At 37.4% G+C, this 16,716-nt stretch overlaps 1 protein-coding gene and 1 non-coding gene across 2 annotated transcripts; one reads left to right on the plus strand and one right to left on the minus strand.

The window, feature by feature from the left end:
* Positions 1 to 3,413: 3,413 nt before the first annotated feature.
* On the plus strand, positions 3,414 to 4,805 carry LOC145067575 (uncharacterized). Its single transcript, XM_079014687.1, has 2 exons — positions 3,414 to 3,781; positions 3,905 to 4,805. Exons 1-2 carry the CDS (start codon positions 3,414 to 3,416, stop codon positions 4,803 to 4,805), a joined length of 1,269 nt encoding a protein of 422 aa, XP_078870813.1.
* Positions 4,806 to 16,059: 11,254 nt separating this feature from the next.
* TRNAS-GGA (transfer RNA serine (anticodon GGA)) lies at positions 16,060 to 16,146 on the minus strand. Its single transcript has one exon. It is a non-coding gene; the product is annotated as a tRNA-Ser (tRNA).
* Between the last annotated feature and the right edge of the window lie 570 nt (positions 16,147 to 16,716).

The following is a 16,716-nucleotide window of genomic DNA, read 5'->3' on the forward strand; positions in this document are numbered from 1 at the left end:
CCGAGCCCCGACGATCTCGTACGCTGACCGTTTTTGCTTAGAAAACATAAAATCACACTACTAGGGTGAGTTTCACGGCCCCACTTTCTAATATTTCGGGGGAAAACGCATGCTAGATATTATATATATGTTATTATTATGTCTATATGATAGTATATAGTTATGATAACCGGGATATGATTGTTCTAAATATAATATTTTGAATATATACAACTATTATCAACTTATCAGTATGTTAATTTACTATTGTAGATCTTGAGTTATACTTAGGATTCTATATATATATATATATATATATATATATATATATATATATATATATATATATATATATATATATATATATATATATATGGTGTGTGCGATATAATACCAAAGTTATATTCGAAAGTTCTATATGTTAAGTTATAAAGTATGTTGTATTAATAGTTTTATGTCAACATAAAACTGGATATGTTATATGTTGTTATTGTTAGTTTTATGTCAAGATAAAATTGGATATGTTATATGTTGTTATTGTTAGTTTTATGTTAAGATAAAACTTGGTATTGTTATTGATAGTTTTATGTCAAGATAAAACTAGAAACATTATATGTTGTTATTATTGGTTTTAGGTCAAGATAAAACCTGGTTTTACTTCAAGATATAGCTGTTATACTGCCTAAATATTATGAAGTTAGGAGTAATGTTTGAAAGCATAGTCTAGTAACTTAGGGTTTTAGACATGAAGATGCTTTTGTTGTTAGAGCTATAGGAAGCCGTCAAAGTCTACATGAGTAATTGTATTAATCAACTAAGATTGGGATCTTAGCAGAAATCCTCTAAACTGTAACCGTTAATTTCGTGTGAGCGAGGAAGTCGTGCATAATTAGTATACGGGTTGACCACCCCACTTGTGACTGTTAGCTACAGTCAACCAAAAGCAAGTGATGAACTATCCTTTTATTTGTTATTGTTCCGGCATCGATGAAGCATACGGTGTTGTTTCTCATGGTAAATCATGAGTGTGTTTGTTTCTCATGGTAAATCATGAGTGTGTTCTATCAGAGGTATTATCTCATAGCAGCGGTTATAGGCTCATGGTAGCAAATTGTTAGAAACATTATACCTTGTCATATACAAGTATTAATGTTAAGTATAAGTTTTCCCCTACTTATACCTTAGGATTAAGAAATGTTTTGGTATAACACTTAATTGATAAGTATACTATTATACCTAACATACATACTAAATGTTGGAGAGTCAAAATGAAACTTTCAAAACTATACTTTTGAATGTGTGAAAATGTATTATTTTATGGAGTCAAAACCTGTGGACTCACCAACTTTATGTTGACGTATTTTTAAAATGCATGTGTTTTCAGGAACTTGAAAAGCTGGTATGTATTCGAACAAGAGAAGTTTTACTATTATCTTTTTGTTTATTAAGAAGTATGTCATAGTCGGATATTATGTAATAAATACTAGGAAAACAATAATGTAACTTTCAATCATCAATAAAGGTATGTATTTTCTTTAGTATTTTTCAATGTATGTTATATAACTATGATACGAAAAATGACGTTACACTACCCGGTGTTTCCGCCGACAGCCGGGGTGTGACAGATTGGTATCAAAGCTATTAACTATAGTTAACTAGTACTTTCATAGGAAAGCACGTCTATAGTATTAGGACTTACTCTATTAGGTTTAGGTATATCTCTTAGCCTATAAATAAAAAGTATTATTAATTATTATACTGAAGGACAACTTACGGGAGCGGTGACAAGGATAGACATATCAATTTGGGTTGCTGGATTTCAGAACGGCTACATGCTAAAATGATCCTGCCCTATCGACAGTCCTGACTGGCCGGAGCCTTATCAGATAGACCTGAGGTAACAAACAATAGTAAAAGCGTGAATAAAATAAATAAGAATATAGAGTCATATATAAAGACTCAGACCCGCGATGAGAATACACCTTAATACCCTAAATGTTTTTGATCTCAAGCATTTAGATCAAATATTCCAACTAAAGTTTATATGTGCATAGATCCTATCACAACTAAGTGTAGGTGCGCATCTACATTTTATTATGATTAGATCATACGAACTATTTAATTTGGGAGAAATATTTGATAGACTAAACTCTTGGAGATCCAAAATGTATAGGAACCCGACATGGCACATTCACGAGAATGGATAATCATCGAGGATACAGATGAAGAAGAGGAAGTTTCATTCCCTATGATGGTAGGCGATCCTTACTACTCTGTAACTCCAACCACCTTTCATCCAATACCTTCTGACGATGGAGCACCTTTACCCTCCAACGAATGGGAAGAGAGTTAACCAATGAAAGAAAGCGAATCCATGGAGGAGACAGAGTCGGCAGCATCATCTTTACCACCACTGAAGACTCTTTACCATAAAGTTCCAGGAGGAGTAAAAATGAAACGCACTGCACATAAATCTATACCGATATAGCAAAAGCTTAAGAAGAGTCAAAAGGCAACATCTTCAGGAAGTCATAGAGTTCAAGATGAACCTGCACGGATCGCACAAACAGTTGATAGATGGGTGGCGGAAGAAAAAGATGCGAAGATGTATGAGACTGGTCAGTCATCTCAACCACATCTCCCACATTCTTCTGAAGATAACACATTATCTCAATTGTCTGAGAAAAGTGTGAAAATTGAAGATAAGATGGAAGTTGTCGAAGGGAGGGCTACTCATATCTCTGGAAGAGTGCGAAGGCTAGAAGGACAAAGGACACGAGATCAGGAATCGGTGATGGATGTCCATCATCATATAAATTTTGCTTATAATGACATGATTACTCACGATGCCACGATTGCAGAGTTAGAGCTCTACAATCAAACCTCAAGAAATGAAGAACGCACAGGAAGTCTTGAACAGAGAACTCAAGCACTTGAAGAGCAAGTGGTTAATGTCACTGGCATGCTAGGTCATCACTTAGGTTTCTGGTAGATAAGCTACAACTAGTGGTTATGTAAATAGAGAAAATCAGACTAGTTAAGGCGATAAGAGGAAAGTTTATAGCAAGGATGTAGAAAACCTTGCAAATTTTGTAATGTTTATAGAAACTTTTCTCTTATAAACCTAAATAAACTGATGTAACCACTGGTAATAATATGAAGCATACGTTACAGTAATCATTATGTTGTCTATTATGTTTTACGCTGTGAATAATAACTGGAGTATTTAGTACTCATGTATTAAATGATTAACAAAACTTATAAAAAATCTTATTATTTATAATAGGAACTAAAACAAAATGCCTAGAAGGAGTAATCGGCTAAACCCTAACCGACCATCAGCACCACAACAACAACAACCACAACCACCACCATAAATAAACCCCTCAATAAGTACAGTACAACTTGATGAAATCATAGCTCAAAGAATTTCAATGGCTCTATCTAATGTCACAAGAGATGGAGTTAGAAATGAAGGCCGTGTAGGGACCGCTAGAACATGTACCTACGAAGATTTTATGAATTGCAGGCCAAAACTCTTTCATGGAAATGAAGGGGTAGTGAATTTGACAAGGTGGATAGAAAAGACAGAATCCGTCTTTCAAATAAGCTTTTGTCCAGATGATTGTAAAGTACGATTTGCAGCATGTACTTTCGCTGATGCAACACTTACATGGTGGAATAGCCATGTGAATACAATAGGAATTGATACTGCAAATTCCATGAAATGGGAGGAGCTAAAAATGATGCTAGTAGAGGAGTATTGTCCTAGGGAGGAGATACATAAACTGGAAAGGGAACTGTGGACCCTAACCATGAATGGTTCAGAGATAAAAGCTTATACCGCTAGATTTAATGAAAGTCATGTGTCCAGCACTTGTAACCCCTGAATATAAAAAGATTGACCGATATATCTGGGGTTTAGCATCGCTATCACTAAAAGGATAGCTCATCAGCTAACCCTCACAGAGATCCAAGGAACAGAAGCGGTCTCAAAGGCTGAGTCTCCCAAATCTAGAACAAACAAGTGCAAGTTTAATAGGAAAAATCCCAAACAATCATCTGAGAAAAGACAAGAAGTGGCAACCAACTACGCAGCCACAACAGCAGTACCTAATCAACCAAAATCTTCATGGTGCAATCAGTGCAACCGTCATCATCCAGGTGACTGTTTTGTCTGCATGAAGTGCAAGAAAAAATGGCATACTGCTAGTTACTGCAGGAGCACAACACCTGCAACAGTCGATCAACAAACCAATAATGGGACAGGCCGTGGTGAAGGAAGAAAATGCTACGAGTGTGGGGAGGTTGGACATATCAAGAAAGAATGTCCAAAGTTAAGGAGCCAAGGAGGCATAGAACGTGGCAGGGCATTTGTGATTGGAAGCAGAGAGGTTATCCAGTACCCTTCGGTCGTATCTGGTATGTTTCGTATAGATAATTTTTATGCTTCTATACTCTTTGACTCTGGAGCAAATCAAAGTTTTATAACTCTGACATTTAGAAAATTGTTAAGTCATAAGTCTAGCATATTAAAAGAAATCTATGAAGTAGAAATCGCTAACGGTCAAATTGAGAAAACACATGAAATCCTAGAAAACTGTCTGTTAACTCTTAATAACTACCTTTTTCACGTCAACCTCATGCCAATGCCTATCGGTAGTTTTGATATTATAAATGGCATGGATTGGTTATCTTCACACCGCGCCGAAATTCTATGTCATGAGAAAGCTATACGACTACCCTTACCAAACGGGGAAGCTCTGATTATCTATGGCGATAAATCTGGGAAGAACCTCAAAGTCATCTCTTGTACTAAGACCTAGAAATATCTACGTAAGAAATGTAGCGCATTATTAGCTCACATTGTAGATAGGGAGAGAAATACAAAAGAAATCAAGGACATACCTCAAGTATGTGATTTCCTTGACGTGTTTCCTGAAGATCTACCTGAAATACCTCCTATCTGACAAGTTGAGTTTCGAATCGACTTAATTCCAGGAGCAACACCAGTAGCAAAATCTCCTTATCGGTTGGCTCCATCTGAAATGCAAGAATTGTCTAGCCAACTACAAGAACTTCTTGACAAAGGCTTTATTCGACCAAGTTTTTCACCTTGGGGAGCACCAATCTTGTTTGTCGAGAAGAAGGACGGATCCTTTCGAACGTGTATTGATTATCGGGAACTGAAAAAGCTAACAATCAAGAATCGTTATCTGCTTCCAAGAATTGATGATTTATTGGATCAACTGCAAGGATCTAGCTACTACTCAAAGATAGATCTTAGATCAGGATACCATCAACTCAGAGTACAAGAAGACGACATTCCAAAAACAGCATTTAGAACTCGTTATGGTCATTATGAGTTCTTAGTTATGTCTTTTGGATTAACGAATGCCCCAGCATTGTTTATGGATCTCATGAATCGTGTTTGCAAACAATACTCGGATAAATTCGTGATCGTATTTATCGATGATATATTGATATATTCACGAACCAAGGAAGAACATGGTCAACACCTGCAAATAATCTTGGAACTACTAAGAAAAGAAAAGTTGTACGCTAAATTCTCCAAATGTGAGTTCTGGATTAGAGAAGTACAATTTTTAGGTCATGTAGTTAGCAACGAAGGGATTCATGTTTACCCATCCAAAGTTGAAGCAATCAGGAATTGGGAAGCACCAAAGACGCCAACAGAGGTGCGTCAATTCCTAGGACCTGCAGGCTATTACCAAAGATTCATAGAGAATATCTCCAAAATAGCCAAGCCACTTACAACACTAAACTAGAAAAATACGAAGTTCAACTGGGAAGACAAACAAGAAGTTGCTTTTTAGAAACCGAAGCAAATGTTGTGTAGTGCACCAATCCTAACCCTTCCAGATGGAACAGAAGATTTCGTTGTATACTGCGACGCATCAAATCAAGGATTGGGATGTGTGTTGATGCAAAGAGGAAAAGTTATCGCCTATGCATCACGACAACTTAAGATGCATGAGAATAATTACACTACCCATGATCCTGAATTGGGAGCTGTAATTTTTGCACTAAAAATTTGGAGACATTATTTATACGGTACCAAGTGTACTATTTGTACCGACCACAAGAGTCTCAAACACATCTTCGACCAAAAAGATCTTAATATGAGACAAAGAAGATGGGTTTAATTGTTGAATGATTACGAATGTTAGATTCATTATCATCCCAGAAAGGAAAACGTGGTAGTAGATGCCTTGAGCCAGAAAGAATATACTAAACCTCAACGGGTACGAGAATTAACTATAACTATCCATTCTAACTTTACCGCACAAATTAGAAAAGCTCCGCTTGAGGCTCTAAAAGAAGAAAACATCAAGAACGAAGCTTTGCGAGGAATGGAAAAGCAACTTATACGAAAAGATGACGAAATACAATACTTTATGAACCGAGTTTGGACGCCTAGGTTTGGTGAAGTCAGGGACTTGGTCTTAGAAGAAGCCCACAAATCCAGATATTTCGTGCATCCAGGTTCTGACAAAACGTACTTAGATTTAAAAGTACATTATTGGTGGCCAAACATGAAGGCAGAAATTGCTACTTATGTGAGCAAATGTTTGACTTGTTCTAGAGTGAAGGCAGAACATCAAAAGCCTTCAGGTTTACTTCAACAACCGGAAATACCTGAATGGAAATGGGAGCAGATATCAATGGACTTCATCACTAAGTTACCTAAAACTCCTAGTGGGTCCGACACTATTTGGGTGATAGTCGATAGATTGACTAAGTCCGCCCATTTCTTACCAATTAAGGAGAACGACAAGATGGAGAAACTGACTAGAGTTTATCTTAAGGAAATTGTCAGATTGCATGGAGTTCCAAATTCTATTATTTCTGACCGTAATAGTAGATTCACTTCATGATTTTGGCAATCTCTACAAAAATCCTTAGGAACACGTCTAGACATGAGTACAACTTACCATCCACAGACTGATGGTCAGAGTGAGAGAACCATTCAGACTTTAGAAGATATGCTCCGAGCCTATGTAATAGACTTTGGAAATGTGTGGGATACTCATTTACCATTAATTGAGTTTTCCTACAACAATAGTCATCACACCAGCATCAAGGCTACACCGTTTGAGGCTCTTTATGGACGAAAATGTCATTCCCTAGTATGTTGGGCAGAAGTTGGAGATACGCAGATGGCCAGAGAACGTACAGGCGATACCTTACGTACTGGACCAGAAATAATCCACGAGACAACTGAAAAGATTGTGCAAATTAAGGATCGATTAAAGGCTGCACGTGATCGTCAAAAGAGCTATGCTGACGTAAGACATAAGCCTTTAGAATTCCAAGTTAGAGATAAGGTAATGTTGAAAGTCTCTCCTTGGAAAGTTGTAATTCGATTCGGGAAGCGAGGCAAACTAAACCCACGATATATAGGACCTTTTGAAATTCTGGCAAGAATTAGTTCTGTCGCATACCAACTCAAGTTGCCTCAAGAGCTAAGTACTGTACACAATGTTTTTCACATATCAAATATCAAAATATGTCTATCCGATGACACTCTTGTTGTACCTCTCGACAAAATACAACTCAACACGAAACTCAACTTTGTAAAAGAACCTATTGAGATTATGGATCGAGAAGTCAAACGATTAAAGCAAAGTCGTATTCCCATAGTGAAAGTTTGATGGAACTCTTTGCGAGGACCTGAATTTACTTGGGAACATGAAGATCCGATGAAAGAAAAATACCCCCAACTATTTGACAAAACCTTATCCACAAGATAAATTTCAGGACGAAATTGTTCTAACGGGGGGAGAATGTAACACAACCCAAAATAGGTCAATAACAATCACATGTGATTGTGCTAATCATGTAATGTGATAAATGTACTATGTATTTCATAATAAATTCAAATACAAATATGAACTTTCATTATGATACAACTCAAAGTATACATCCATACGATTCCAAAAATATAGAGAACATCTGAATCTGACTTCGCATGAAAAAGTTATGATATACCGAACACTATAAATCTCTATAATAAGAGGAATTTAAAATAGACTTCTAATTATCTATTTAAGTATAAAAGAGAGTTGTAGTACTCGTAAATACCTATGCGTGCATATAAAAAACGTCAAAAACGGAGTTTGTATGTGAAAGTTACGACCTTTCAAAGATTCAGTTGTCAGAACCCCTAGTCTGACTGAACTCACGAAGTGAACATAAATGTTCATGAGGTGAAGATTCATAAGGCCAGATTTCAGAGCTAGTAGGCGCATGGCAAGTCTATGAAGTGATAAACAAAAGATTCACGACGTGAGCAAGGATTGATTCACGACGTGAGGAGTCACATGCCCACCTTCCGAAGCTAATGGCAAGACTACGGGATGATCACGCAAGACTCACGACGTGAGCCTTATGAAACTCACGACGTGAGTTTCTAAAATCCTAACTATAAATAGCAGGTCCGACTTCAGCCATTCTTACACCTAAACTTCTTCCCTTTTTCTCCTTTGCTGAGGCCATTTTGCATCCCGAGCCCCGACGATCTCGTACGCTGACCGTTTTTGCTTAGATAACATAAAATCACGCTACAGGGTGAGTTTCACGGCCCCACTTTCTAATATTTCGAGGGAAACGCATGATAGATATTATATATATGTTATTATTATGTCTATATGATAGTATATAGTTATGATAACCGGGATATGATTGTTCTAAATATAATATTTTGAATATATACAACTATTATCAACTTATCAGTATGTTAATTTACTAATGTAGATCTTGAGTTAAACTCAGGATTCTATATATATATATATATATATATATATATATATATATATATATATATATATATATATATATATATATATATATGTTGTGTGCAATATAATACCGAAGTTATATTCGAAAGTTCTATATGTTAAGTTATAAAGTATGTTGCTATTAATAGTTTAAGTCAACATAAAACTGGATATGTTATTTGTTGTTATTGTTACTTTTATGTCAAGATAAAACTGGATATGTTATATGTTGTTATTGTTAGTTTTATGTTAAGATAAAACTTGGTATTGTTATTGATAGTTTTATGTCAAGATAAAACTAGAAACATTATATGTTGTTATTATTGGTTTTTGGTCAAGATAAAACCTGGTTTTACTTCAAGATATAGTTGTTATACTGCCTAAATATTATGAAGTTAGGAGTAATGTTGAAAAGCATAGTCTAGTAACTTAGGGTTTTAGACATGAAGATGTTTTTTTTTGTTAGAGTTATAGGAAGCCGTCAAAGTCTACATGAGTAATTGTATTCATCAACTAAGATTGGGGATCTTAGCGGAAATCCTCTGAACTGTAACCTTTAATCCCGTGTGAGCGAGGAAGTCATGTATAATTAGTATATGGGTTGACCACCCCATAGGTGACTGTTAGCTACAGTCAACCAAAAGCAAGTGATGAACTATCCTTTTATTTGTTATTGTTCTGCCGTCGATGAAGCGTACGGTGTTGTTTCTCATGGTAAATCATGAGTGTGTTTGTTTCTCATGGTAAATCATGAGTGTGCTCTATCAGAGGTATTATGTCATAGCAGCGGTTATAGGCTCATGGTAGCAAATTGTTAGAAACATTATACCTTGTCGTATACAAGTATTAATGTTAAGTATAAGTATTCCCCTACTTATACCTTAGGATTAAGAAATGTTTAGGTATAACACTTAATTGATAAGTATACTATTATACCTAATATACATACTAAATGTTGGAGAGTCAAAATGATACTTTCAAAACTATACTTTTGAATGTGTGAAAATGTATTATTTTATGGAGTCAAAACCTGTGGACTCACCAACTTTATGTTGACGTATTTTTAAAATGAATGTGTTTTCAGGAACTTGAAAAGATGGTATGTATTCGAACAGGAGAAGTTTTACTATTATCTTTCTGTTTATTAAGAAGTATGCCATAGTCGGATATTATGTAATAAATACTAGGAAAACAATAATGTAACTTTCAGTTATCAATAAAGGTATGTATTTTCTTTAGTATTGTTCAATGTATGTTATATAACTGTGATACAAAAAATGACGTTACACTACCCGGTATTTCCGCCGACGGTCGGGGTATGACATATGTCGATTCTTGCAGTGGGGTGATCATTGAGGATTCAGAGAATGAAGGGTATGGTAGTCCATTATTTCCATAAAAGGAGGAAGTGACTGATGAGGTTACGTGTGATTGGAGACAATCACATTGGGAAGTGCCAAGGATTTCTTCTGAGATTCGGGATATATGGAGTTTCTTGGTCTTTCTTTGGGAGATCATCAAGTGTTACGTAGTATGTTCCAAGAGTCAAGTGTGGTGTATTTGGTGAAACAGTATGTGGAGTAGACTGTTGATATGTCAATTGGTGATGGTTGAACCCTGAGTGGGGAGAACTGGGTATTCTGTTGAGAGGATAAACAATCTATTCAAGTGGAGGTTAGAAGATTTGGTTATGGGGATCTGTGGTATGGACATGTGAGACTTGGGTTTATTGGTGGGCGAGGCAAGGTGTAGACTGAGATGATGCATATTTTACGTGTTCAGGAAAGAACGAGTGTACCATGGCGAGTAGCCGTTGGCCAGGGATCTTATTGCAGCCAGGGACTCTTCAAGTTTTCAATGTTTTGGTTCGAGGCAGTTGGTTCGTTGAGGTCCAATTTCAATTGTTGGGATTTGCCAGTTAGATGTATAAATTGTTATCTATACTCTGGGAGGAGCAACATTTTATTTGTCAATTAGTTTCAGAGTTATTATGAGTAGCTTCGCATGGGTTTTCATCATAAATAGGATGGGGTTTCGGATGGGCGTTAACGTGATCTCAATCATTGACAATTTCTCCGTGTTTCAATTTGTGAATGGAGTATTTCGAGGTTATGAGTTGTGTGAGAAGAAGATCAATGGTCATAGCAGACATGATAAGATTCTATGATGGTGTATCGCGGTATTCGAGTATGATGTCGTGAGTGGAAGATCAGAGGTTAAGGCAAGCGAGCATAAGATTTTGTGATAGTGTATCGGGGTATTCGAGTATGATGCACTAAGTTGTTGGATTATTTTGAAACTCGAGTTTATGAGATGACAAGTGGAGTACCGAGTGACTATTGTTCCAGTAGGAACCCATCAACTAATTGTCATCGGGAGAGGATGGTCCAAGAATGTGAATTATATCAAGGGAAAGTGTTTTGTAGCGGTGATTGCTATTAGGGGTGGTAATGCTTAGTCTGGGTGGGTGTGTGCATTTGTACATGATGGATCGTGGAGCATGACTTTAGCAATCGCAATATGGTGATGGCTTAATGATGAGATTGTGGGAAGGTAAGAGAGTGGGAGGATCCAAGTGGGAGTAATCGCTTTGTAATATCAGGGAAAACCCATGGGAAGAGCCTATGGAGAGTGAGTGAGTGATGTAAACCTGCGAAGAGTCGTAGCATTCACGAGTGAGTGAGTGAGTGATGTAAGGCTACCAGGAGCTGTAGCATTCACGAGTCAGTGTGAGAGTGTCGTAAGACTATGGGGAGCCGTAGTATTCCCTAGCCAGAGTGTGACACATAGGAGTTCTTAGGATTGGTTAGCCTTACCAACTGAGTCTTTGGGAGCCTGGTCGTCAAACCAGGGGCAAGACTAGGGTCTCCATGATGGTCGGGATCCGTTATATCTCGAATTGGAGAGAGGTTGTCTCAGATCATAAGGAATTGGAGAAGTAATGTACATATAGATTCGCGGATCACGGGTTGTAAGTTAGTTGAGTATCATATTAGATATGAGTGGTTCGAATTTTGATGTCAAACCAGACTCTTGAGTTTGAGTTTGGCCCTTTCTGTGTAAAGGATAAATGAATTGAGATTTCAGATTCATGGTGGATTTCACTTTGAGTGGTTGGGTTGCATATGATGTTCTAGGCCTGGGAGGGTCAGTTCGATTGGTTTGAGAAGGATCGCAGCATCCATAGAGTTAGTGAGTGTTAGGCGACAGAGGTCGGAAATTATGTGTGACTGCAGATCGGTTGTAGCATTGCTTGGAGTAATGTCAACTTAGTGGTTTGTACATGTACTTTGTTGAGATAGCTCTATTGGATTGAACGGTTGGGGTTATGCTCGGGCTTATGGCCATGCCGTTCAAGTTGTCGGGCGTGTAAGGGATGGTGAAGAAAGATTTCGAGGATGAAATCTAATTTAAGTGGGGGAGAGTTGTAGCATCCCGAGTATTAAATAAATAAATAGATAAGGGTTAATGTGAATAATAATCCTAAAGTAAATAATATTTAGTGGGGTGTTGGTGTTGGGGAGCTAATTGATATAATTTTTGGAATTTTAGGGTTAAAAGAGTAAGGTATGGGTTTAAATTTAGAAGGGTTTCAGAACTCAGGGTGTGTATGGTAAGTTTTGGACCTAAATTGAAAGGAATTTATAGAATCAGGGGCTAAAGGGTAACTTTTGGATTTTCATTGAAAATAATTTAGTGCGGAGGGACCAAAAGTGTTTAATTGGCAGCTTAGTTTGGAATGGACACGGGTTTAATCCCGTATCCTTCTTTTCCTTCCATTCTGATGGGATAATGAAATCCTAACCCTATCCATTGTTTATCGGCAGCCACCATAAAATTGAAGCACCTTCAGCGACCGTGAGTGAGTTCCTAGCCACCATGCATCCTTTCCTTGCTATTCCGACCAAGCGATGTGTTGCCTGCTGCCTCACTGTTGAGCGCCGCCTCATGCTTCTACCAGAGACAATATGTGAAGCCAGAGAGAACCGCTGAGGGCTATGAGGCACGATGTGTACGTCGTGCGTGAGTTGGCAGCCACCGGAATCTTTCAGTAAGTCCAACCACAAACCCACTTCATCTCCCTTTCGTTCTTCGTTGCGAATTCGACATCATGAACGCCAACTGTGGTCCTAGGTGGCCTTATGTTGCCGTTCCCATCCTTCCGATCGTCGTATGCCGCCTAAGGTGGCTTAGTTCTATGTGTTTGCGTGATCAGGTCGTGTTTGTGAGGTTGTGTGTGGCTTTGCTCGGTTGAAAACCTAGGAGGGTCCACCACCACCACCGTGAGGTGGTGGCTGCCACCCATTTTCGTATTTCTGCCCCATTTCTGCCACCAGCCACCGTGGGTGGTGGCAGTGTGTGTATGTATAGCATGTGTAAGTTATTTATGCACTTTGTTGGGCCAGAACCACCACCACCATTGGAGATGGTGGCTGTCGCCGTGAACCACCGCCGACCACCACTGCTCGAGGTGGCAGTGGGTGGTGCCCTGCCTAGTGGAACCCTAATTGGCCCAATTGCTTAATATTGGACTGGGGTGGTTCATTATTGGGCTAGAAACCCTAATTAGCGTTTAGAAAACCCTAATTTTCGGTTTGTTTGTTTGGGCCTATTGAGACTTGCGTTTGGACCAGTGGACTGAAGTTATGACTAATTCTGATTCAATTGTATGATGGCTTAGTGAAATAATGGACTTAATAGGTTAAGTCCCTAATGGGTTAAGTGATAACACTTAACCCTAATCGTCATTTCATGTGGAAACACTAATTTTTCTTAGGCCTTGAGTTGGGCCTTTCTATTAGGCTTTGATGATTAGGTTATTAATGGGCCATCCAAGATCAATCATGTGGACTAGAATATGTAGATGGACTTTAGGGTGATGCCCAAATGAGGGTTTGGGCCTAATTTTGGAAAATTAGGCCATAGTTGGGTCTTTTGTGGACCTTGTGGACCCATTTGGTATTGGGCCTTGGTGGGCCCAATGGGCTTGGGTTATTTATGGGCCGGATTGGTGGACCATATTTAGACCTAATATGTGAAGGTTTGGTCTTAGATCCTAATGGGGTTAATTGTGGTTTTGGCTTAGTGTTAGAAGTCGGAGTACAGCAGCAGCATTTATAGGATTTGTTCTTCATTCGAGGTGAGTCTTCTCATTATACATACATGTGAGGTAATTTATGCGTGACCGGAGGGTCTTATTCTTGTTACTGACCAGAGGGTCTTATTCTTGTTACTGATCGGAGGGTCTTATTTACACTATTGACCGGAGGGTTTTAGTACATCCTTGATCGGAGGGTCTTAGTACATTGTAGACCGGAGGGTCTTAGTACATTATTGATTGGAGGGTCTTATTTGTTTATAATGTGATATGTCTTATTGTGCATACTGTCTTTGTGACTTATGTTGTTATAGTAATCTGTGTATATGTTAATCTTATGTGCTTATACTGAGACGTGTGATATCATGTATTCTGCCTTGAGATTTATGTTGTATATTATCCTGTGTAGTGCTCAGATAGGACTAGAGGGTCCATCCATGTTGTGGGACCAGAGGGTCACACTGAGACACATTGACCAGAGGGTCTTATTTGAGTATAGTCATGAGAGGCTTATGAGATGTGTGGTATTTTGGGAAACTCACTAAGCTTCGTGCATACCGTGTTATGTGTTTCAACTACTTCTCAAGGATCACGGGAAGGCGCCGGCTTGATTGTACACATGAGATGGAGTTATGTTTCTGAGGATCCTGGATTTTATTCAAACAATTAAGAACATGTGTTTTAATAATTTGACATTTTGGGGATTTTGTGATATGTGTTGATGTGATTTATGTGAATTTAAAATGAAGAAATTTGTATGAAAATGTACGGTGTTACATATAGTTATGGGCTTAGACACCTAATCCAACAGTCTCCCACTTGGATAAGTCTAATAACTATTATTGCAAGTACGACTCCAAAATCCGATTAGCAATCGTAGCTCTCAAAAGTCGCTGTTAAACTCTGATCATATCAGTAACGCATCCTTTAGATAAGGGATGATCTATTCCTCCATTCTAGATATCGTATGGAGATGATACATGGATTATAATCATTTTCGTTGTCCATGTTTTGTTTCCGATTTCCCATTTATGACGACTGACTAATTGAACAAATCAAATCAGTCCAAGCTTGGACAAGCACTTAGGTAAAAGGAACAGATAAACTTTCACTCATATGCTTGCTCTATTTACTCATCAAATCACACACAACAATATGTTTTATAACACCAAGTTACTGGTGTGTTTACATATCATCAATGTGCAACCGACTTGTAAACTGCAACTATATGTCTCCGTTTCAAGAATATAAGATATTATCGTCTCACTAATCACTCATGATAAAATCCATGAAATGATTCAAATGAGCGTGGTCTTAATCCAATACTCAAATATTATTACAAGAGTACTCATGAATACTGCAGCAAACTTGTGCTATGTCTAACACTTAGACAATCTACAGATGGATTCATGACAGTCTTGCCTCAATACCTACTTCCAAAGTATGATCGATTGTATCGTCGGAAAGGAAAAAGGGTCAACAGGTCAGGTTTTACTACAATTACTTCAAATGTGCCTTGATAACATTCTTTTTCGCTTAGGTATGGCTCCGACTATTCTGGGAGCTCACCAATTAGTTAACCATGGACATATTTTAGTCAATGGTTGTATAGTAGATATACCAAGTTATCATTGCAAACCTCGAGATACTATTGCGGCGAGGGACGAACAAAAATCTAAAGTTCTAATACAAAATTCTCTTGATTCGTCCCCCCATGAGGAATTGCCAAACCATTTGACTCTTCAACCATTCCAATATAAAGGATTAGTCAATCAAATAATAGATAGTAAATGGGTAGATTTGAAAATAAATGAATTGCTAGTTGTGGAATATTATTCTCTTCAAAATTAAACCTAACAAAAAAAATCAACACTAAATAAGAATAAGGAAGAATAAGGGTTCGACCCATTTTGCTCCCTTTCGGCGAAGTAAATTAACCTAAGGTTAAGATAAATAAGGGTTTGATCCGGATTTTTCTTCCATTTAGGTATCATAGACCGAGAGGGAGATTTTCATTCCTTGTCTACTCTACTCTTTTCTTTACACAATATTTTATGTACCACAGCCATTAAGAATAGAGAATCCATATCAATGAAAGTTCTAACTATTGTAATAGTCGTATCCACTGTTATTTGATCCATTGTGGTTAGTAAGATCGATGAATTAGGTGATGGTACGGAAAGGAAAGAGAGGGATTCGAACCCTCGGTAAGCAAAAGCCTACATAGCAGTTCCAATGCTACGCCTTCAACCACTCGGCCATCTCTCCTACATAATGATTATGACTCAAAAAACTAAAATCGAGTGAATAGTGAATCATTCTAGATTATTGGGTAGGTACAACCAATCAACTCTAACTATAAAGCGATCAAAATCGAAAATTTTTCATCGTAGTAAAAGAAGTATCTTTCCTTCTAGGCTGGGGGGATAAAGATAAAAAAATCTTACAAAAACTGTTCAAAAAATTCTATTCATGTTTGCAAAAACAATGTTCTCTTCTTTTTCTAAATTCTTTATTTATATATTTATACTATACCGATCGGATTAAATCAATAAATTAGAAATTCTAATGAATCAACTAAGCGAGGGATTTATATTTTGTAGACTCTGGTTAATGGATATCTTTAGATCATGATTCTATTTAGACTACGATTCCATATCATAAGAATTATTAAATTCCTTTCTAGACCAGTTTTAGAGTTATCAACACAAATCCATATCCCATATATCTATTACAAATAGAAATTGATAAACAATTTTTTATAGTTGATTGTATAGTGTATACCTCTAAGTACACAACACAAAAAATAGGTGGTTATTCTATTTTCATCATACAATG

Source organism: Lactuca serriola, chromosome 8, assembly GCF_051521515.1.
Source record: "Lactuca serriola cultivar US96UC23 chromosome 8, Lser_US96UC23_V15, whole genome shotgun sequence".
NCBI classification, from domain to species: Eukaryota; Viridiplantae; Streptophyta; class Magnoliopsida; order Asterales; family Asteraceae; genus Lactuca; species Lactuca serriola.

Bases quoted from the DNA above. Each gene is read 5' to 3' on its own strand.
- LOC145067575 (XM_079014687.1), top strand. From the start codon at position 3,414: ATGGCTCTATCTAATGTCACAAGAGATGGAGTTAGAAATGAAGGCCGT. The intron at 3,782-3,904 runs GTGGACCCTAAC...TCTGGGGTTTAG, and splicing joins CATAAACTGGAAAGGGAACT to CATCGCTATCACTAAAAGGA.